This window comes from Penaeus japonicus, unplaced genomic scaffold (genome assembly GCF_977035675.1).
Source record: "Penaeus japonicus unplaced genomic scaffold, GWHDUDI00000001_assembly GWHDUDI00000039, whole genome shotgun sequence".
NCBI lineage: Eukaryota > Metazoa > Arthropoda > Malacostraca > Decapoda > Penaeidae > Penaeus > Penaeus japonicus.
In genome coordinates this window covers 21285072-21292141 of record NW_028234441.1, presented here as the reverse complement: position 1 = coordinate 21292141, position 7070 = coordinate 21285072, and the positions used below count along the sequence as shown (strand labels likewise).

At 48.7% G+C, this 7070-nt stretch overlaps 1 protein-coding gene across 1 annotated transcript in view; it reads right to left on the bottom strand.

Annotated features, from left to right (window-relative positions):
- The window catches only part of LOC147467027 (transient receptor potential cation channel subfamily A member 1 homolog), a 13249-nt gene extending 7193 nt beyond the window's left edge, over positions 1-6056 (bottom strand). The window contains exons 1-4 of the mRNA XM_086533572.1: positions 5852-6056; positions 4728-4876; positions 2613-2761; positions 1450-1722 (exon numbers count right to left, since the gene is read on the bottom strand). Coding sequence (XP_086389698.1) covers positions 1450-1722; positions 2613-2761; positions 4728-4876; positions 5852-6056 — 776 coding nt within the window. The remainder of the gene's footprint in view (positions 1-1449; positions 1723-2612; positions 2762-4727; positions 4877-5851) is intronic.
- Positions 6057-7070: the final 1014 nt, after the last annotated feature.

Genomic DNA, 7070 nt, shown 5'->3' with positions numbered 1-7070 from the left:
CACTTCTGCTATACTACTCATAGCTATACCACTTCTCCTTTGATATACCATAGACTGTTATACCACGTGCCATAGTTATATTCATTTCTCTTCTCGTCTGGCCTAAGTTATACCACTTCCTCTCTCAACTGCTTTAATCATTCCACTTCTGTCATAGCTATACCACTTCTGTTCTCAAATGATATAGTTATAACCATTTCTCTTCCCATCCCCCATGATTACACCACTTTCCATCTCACCTACGCTGAATATAACACTATTCACCTTACCATAAATATACCACTCTTCTTCTCACCTACAATAAATATACCACTTTTCACTTTACCTACCATAAACATACCACTGTCCCATCTCACCTTCCATAAACATACCATTTTTCACCTTACTTACCATAAACATATCACTTTCCCATCTCACCTACCATAAATATAACAATTTTCACCTTACCTACCATAAACACACCACTTTTAACCATACCATAAACATACCACTGTCCCATCTCACCTACCATAAACATACCATTTTTCACCTTACTTACCATAAACATACCACATTCCCATCTCACCTACCATAAACATACCACATTCCCATCTCACCTACCATAAACATACCACATTCCCATCTCACCTACCATAAACATACCACATTCCCATCTCACCTACCATAAACATACCACTCTTCACCTTACCTACCATAAACATACTACATTCCCATCTCACCTACCATAAACATACCACTCTCCTTCTCACCTACCATAAACATACCACTCTCCTTCTCACCTACCATAAACATACCCCTTTCCCATCTAACCTACCATAATTATACCACTTTTCACCTTACCTACCATAAACATACCACTCTTCACCTTACCATAAGCATACCCCTTTCCCATCTCACCTACCATACATATACCACTCTCCTCACCTTACCTACCATAAACACACCACATTCCCATCTCACCTACCATAAACATACCACTATTCACCTTACCTACCATAAACATACCACTCTCCTTCTCACCTACCATAAACATACCACTTTTCACCATACCTACCATAAACATACCACTCTTCACCTTACCTACCATAAAGACACCACATTCCCATCTCACCTACCATACATATACCACTCTCCTCACCTTACCTACCATAAACACACCACATTCCCATCTCACCTACCATAAACATACCACTATTCACCTTACCTACCATAAACATACCACTCTCCTTCTCACCTACCATAAACATACCACTTTTCACCATACCTACCATAAACATACCACTCTTCACCTTACCTACCATAAAGACACCACATTCCCATCTCACCTACCATACATATACCACTCTCCTCACCTTACCTACCATAAACATACCACAATCCCATCTCACCTGCCATAATTATACCACTTTTCACCTTACTTACCATAAACACACCACAATCCCAACTCACCTGCCATAATTATACCACTTCTGCTTGATAAGGTGAACGCACACCGGGTGAGCTAACAAGCTTGTCCTCATGTAAACAACCATAAGCATGAGTGGATGGTTATTCGTAAGCACTCGAGCATTAGTGGTGTAAGGTCGAGCATTTGAATTCAGTCTCCCTCGAGTGTCGAATTGGGACTGACCGGTGCGGAGTTGGTACGTGTCGTCGAGGAATTCAAAGTTGACTTCCTCGCGGGTCTCCTTTTGGTCGATCGAGGTCTTGGTTTGGATGCACCTGGGCGGGAGGGGAGGGGAGGAGGTGTGGGGATTTTTTGAATTTATCTGTTATTTTTTATAAGACATTTTTTTTATTCATCTATTATTACTATTATTATTATTGTTATTATTATTATTATTATTATTATTATTATTATTATTATTATTATTATTATCATTATCATTGTTACTATTATTATTATCATTATTATCATTATCATCATTACTATCATTGTCATTATTATTATCATTATCATTCATTAATCAACCCATCAGTCCCCCCTCCACCCACAAACCCACCCAACCATCCAAACCCCCAACCTGTCCAACCCCCCCCACCCCATCCCTACCCACCTACCCTCCACCCCTCCAAAATCCCACCCACCCCATTCCCCGCCCCCTCCACTTATCCACACCCCCATCCACTCCTCCTTCCCTCCACACCCCCTCCACTTACCCACACCCTCACCCACCCCTCCACTTATCCACACCCCCATTCATCCTTCCACCCCTCCACCCAAAGAGCCCCCCACCCAATCCCTACCCACCTAACCCTCCACCCCTCCATCCACCCACTCACCCCTCCACCCCTCCAAAGAGCCCCCCACCCTATCCCACACCCCCTCCTCCCCTCCATACCCAACTCATCCCCATCCCACACCCCTCCACTTACCCACACCCCCTCCACCCCTCCACCCAAAGACCCACCCACCCCATCCCACACCCCCTCCTCCCCTCCATACCCCACCCACCCCATCCCACACCCCTCCACTTATTTAAAAAAACAAAAAAAACCCCCCACACCCCCGCTCCACTCACCCCTCCACCCAAAAGAACCCACTCCAACCTATTCCCATAACCCTCATCCCCTCTCCAGCCACCCCCCCCCCAAAGACCCCCACCACCCACACTATCCAAGCATCCCCTCTCGTCGCCCCCCCGGCATCTTCTCGATGAGTTTCCTGAAGGGTGTGGATCTGTGTCCCCTCCGGTCCTCGTAGACCTTCCGGAGTCCTTCCTCCCACGCTGGCGAGCGGATGATGCTGTAGACCACGTCCCTGGGGGGAGGAGGGGGGCGGGAGGGGTGGTTAGGTGGGGTTAGATTTTATTTTTTTTATTTATTTATTATTATTATTTTTTGGGGGGGGTGGCTTGGAGGTTGTGGTAGAGGGGTGGGATAAGGGGGAGGAAGATGGAGGGTGGGAGTGGTACAGTGGGTGGGGATAGAGGGGGAGGGGGAGGGAGATGGTGGGTGGGAGTGGTGGAGGGGGAGGGATAGAGGGGGAGGGAGGGGGTGGCTTGGAGGTTTGGGAGTGGGGAGGGGTAGGGAGATGGAGGGGGAGGGAGGGGGTGGCTTGGAGGTTTGGGAGTGGGGAGGGGTAGGGGGAGGGAGGGGGTGGCTTGGAGGTTTGGGAGTAGGGAGGGGGAGGTGGAGGGAGATGGAGGGTGGGAGTGGTAGATGGGGAGGGATAAGGGGGAGGGGGAGGGAGATGGAGGGTGAGAGTGGTGAAGGGGGAGGGAGGGGGTGGCTTGGAGGTTTGGGAGTGGTAGAGGGGGAAGGATAAGGGGGAGGGGGAGGTCAAGATGAGGTTGGAGTGGTGAGGGGAGGGGGGGGGATGGATGAGAGTGGTAGATGGAGGGATAAGGGGGATAGGGGAGAGATGGAGGGTGAGAGTGTGAAGGGAGGGATGGGTGGCTTGGAGGTTTAGTGTAAGGGGGGAAGGATATAGGGAGGGGAGGGAGATGGAGGGTGGGAGTGGTGGAGAGGAAGGGGGGGGGGAGATGGTGGAGGGGAGGGAGTGAAGGAAGGGAGGGGTAGAGGGGGAGGAAGGGAGATGGAGGATGAGGGGTGAGGGATTGTGAGGGGAGGGAGGGTGAAGAAGGGAGGGGGAGGGATTAAAAGAGGAGGGAAAGGAAAGGAGCGGAATGGGAGATTGGAGGGTAAGAGGGAGGGAGAAGCAGGGTGAACGGGGGGGGGAGGGAGGGGGAGGGAGGAAGAAGGAGGCAGAGAGAGAGAAGCAGAGAAAGAGAGAAAGATAGATAAACAGACAGATAGATAGAGATAGAGACAGAGAGAGAGCGATAGCGAGTTAGAAAAATAAAAATAATAAATGAAAGAAAGAATAAACAGACACGAGAGGTGAGGTAGAAAGAAATACATGGCACAAATATAATCATACAAACTCACTTACTTCATTCTCCTTTTGCCAAGAACTTAATCTCTTCCCAGTTTATTTACTCACATATCAATCCACCTACCTATCTGCCCATCACACCATTTATCCATTCGCATACACATTTATTCATTTTATTCAATTATCCTTCGTACATCTCTCATACTTCACCATCTAACACAGCAATCCTGGCATCCTTATCCTTATCTATCTCAGCCTTATCCTTCTCAGCATCATATACATCCTTCTTACTATCCTTACTCTTATCCTCCTTAGCATCATATACATCCTACTATCCTTACTCTTATCCTTTTCAGCATCTCGTGCAACATTCCTACCATCCTTATCCTCCTCCTCATCATCATCAGCCTTATCTTTCACAGCATCTCACGCAACCTTCCTATCATCCTTATCTTTATCTATCGGCCTTATCCTCCACAGCATCCAAGCATCCTTATCCTTTAACTAGGCACAACCCTTATCTCCACAAACAACCTTCCGTACCATGCTCTTATCCTCCTCAGCCCTCCTCTTCTTTTTTCCTCCTCCCACTTCTCCATCCTCCTTCCACCTCCTCCTCCTCCTCCTCTTCTTCTTCCTCCTCCTCCCCCTCCTCCTCCTCATCATCTTCCTCCTCCTCCTCCTCCTCTTCCTCCTCCATCTTCCCCTCCCCTTCCCTCTCCTCCTCCTCCTCCACCTCCTCCTCTTCCTCCCCCTCCTCCTCCACCTCTTCCTCCTCCCCCTAACTCCATCCTCCTTCCGCCTCCTCCCCCCTCCGACTTCCTCCTCCAACCCTCCCTCCTCTTCCTCCTCCCACCTCCTTCTTCCCTCCTCCTCCTCAGCATCTCACCTCCAAACCCGTTCCTCGATAGAGCAATCTCCAAAGCATGCAATCTCCCGTCGCAAGCTCCTGAGTTAGGTATCGCCGTGCTCCAGCAAGAGGCGTGTGACTCCCACGTGGCTCCCCAGTACCGCTAGCAGGAGGGGGGTTTTGTTGTCCTGTGGAAAGGGGGGTTGGGGTTGAGAGAGTAGGGGTGAGAGAGAGGGGTTGAGAGAGTGGGGGTGAGAGCGTGGGGCTGAGAGAGAGGGTGGAGGGATAGGGGAGGGAGGAGGGAGAAGGGAGGAAGAGAAAGGGTGAGGGAAGGAAGGTGGGAAGAAGGAGAAGGAAGAGGAGAAGAGAGGAAGGGGAGGATAAGTGAGATTAGATTCAATTACGCACACATCCCCCCTCTTTCCTCCAAAGAAGGGAAGACGTAATGAGGAAAGAGAGTTGAGAGAGAAAAAGAAAGCGAGAAGAGAGAAAAAGAAAGAGAGAAAGAGAGAGCTAGAGAGAGAAGAAGAAAGAGAGAGAGAAAAAGAGAAGAAGAGAGAGGAGAGAGAGAAGAGAGAGAGATGTGCGTCGAAGAGCGAGAAGCGAGAGAGAGAGAGAGATAGAGAAGAAGAGAAAGAGAGAAAGAAAAGAAAGAAGAGAGAGAGAGAGAGAGAGAAGAAGAGAGAGAGGAGAAGAGAAGAGAGAGAGATTGAGCGTGAAAGAGTGTAAAGTGAGAGAAAAAGAGATTAAGAAAGAGAAAAGAGAGAAAGAAGGAGAGAAAGTGAGAGACAGAGAGAGAGAAAAAAGAGGAGACAGAAGACAGAGGACCAAGAAGTAAGAGAGACAGAGACAGAGAGAAAGAGAGAGAGAGAGATGAGACTGATAAAAGATAAACAAAGAGATAACTAGACAGGCAGACACAAACAGAAAGGAAATATTTATCAAAGATCTCAATATCTATATACAAGAACCTACAATAACTCAAAATACGTAAAACAGACACCCTATTTCAAAAACAGTCATGCACGTACTCATGCAATTCAAAATACACCCCTCCCCCCTCCCCCCCCTCAAAAAAAAAAAAAAAAAAATCACAAAAAATCACAAAAAAAACACCCACCTTATTGAAGCAATCGATGTGAGCTCCGTGTTGCATTAACAACCTGCAACACTCAGTATGTCCTTGCGCCGCAGCCAGGTGTAAGGGCGTAGCACAAGCGGCGTTGGTGTCTCCCACATCCGACCCCGACTCGAGCAGGACCTTGACCACCTCCTCGTGACCGAACTTGCACGCCATTGGAGGGGGGTGTCAGGCCTCATTTTCGGGGCGAGCATCGAGCGGCATTCGACTGCTAGCTCGCGGGACATCTGGAAGGGGAGGGGGTGGGGTGGTGAAGGGTGGGGGGGGGGGGAAGGAGGAGGGAGGGGGGGATTGAGGTGGTGGGTTGGAGAGGGTGAGGGAGGGGTTAAGGGAGGGATTAAGGGGGAGGGTTGGAGGGATTGAGGGAGAAGGATTGGGGGGAGGGGGAGGGAGGGAGGGGTAGGAATTGAGGGGGTGGGATGGGGAGGGAGGGTTGAAGGAATTGAGGGGGGAAGGAGGGTTGGAGAGGGAGGGGTTGAGGGAGGGATTGAGGGGGAGGGGGAGGGAGGGAAGGAGGGAGGGAGAGGGAGGAAGGGAGGGGTGGTAAAAAGGGAAAAAAAGGGGGGGAAAGGGGGGGAAAGGTTAAAAAAGGGAGGGGGGGGGAAAAAGGGGGGGAAGGGGAAAAAGGGGAGAGAGAGAGAGAAAAAGAAGAGACAAGAAGAAAACAAAACTACTATCATCGGGTCTCCCTCCTCTCTTTCTCCCCTCTCTCTAATTTTTCCCCCCCACCCCCCTTCTCCCCTTCCTCCCTCTTTTCCCCCCTCCCTCCTCCCTCCCTCTCTCCTCTCTTCTTCCCCCCCCCCTCTCCTCCCCTCTCCTCTCTCCTTCTCTCCTTCTCCTCTTCTCTTCCTCTCTCCTCTCTCCCCCTTTCCCCTTTGCCCTCTCTCCTTCTCTTCGGCCTCTCTGTCTCCCCCTCTCTCTCTCTTCTCTGTCCCCTCTCACCCGGTTTAAAGGTTTAATAAAATATGCGATAAATAATTCCGATTACAAAGTCATACATTTAGGAAATTATCTTTCTTATCTCTCAAAACCAAAAAAAAAAGGAAAAAGAAAAAAAAAAAGAAAAAAAAAAACTTTAATCACTTTACAATTTTAATCAATTTGAACTCGGTTCTATTTCTTGCAAGACAAAACGATGCGGATTGCAAATGATATTATGTAGACCCTTTACTCAATTTTGATTGGATTTCGACTAAACGTTTTTTTTACTCTGTTAAAAAATTATGGGGATGGTTATTAGT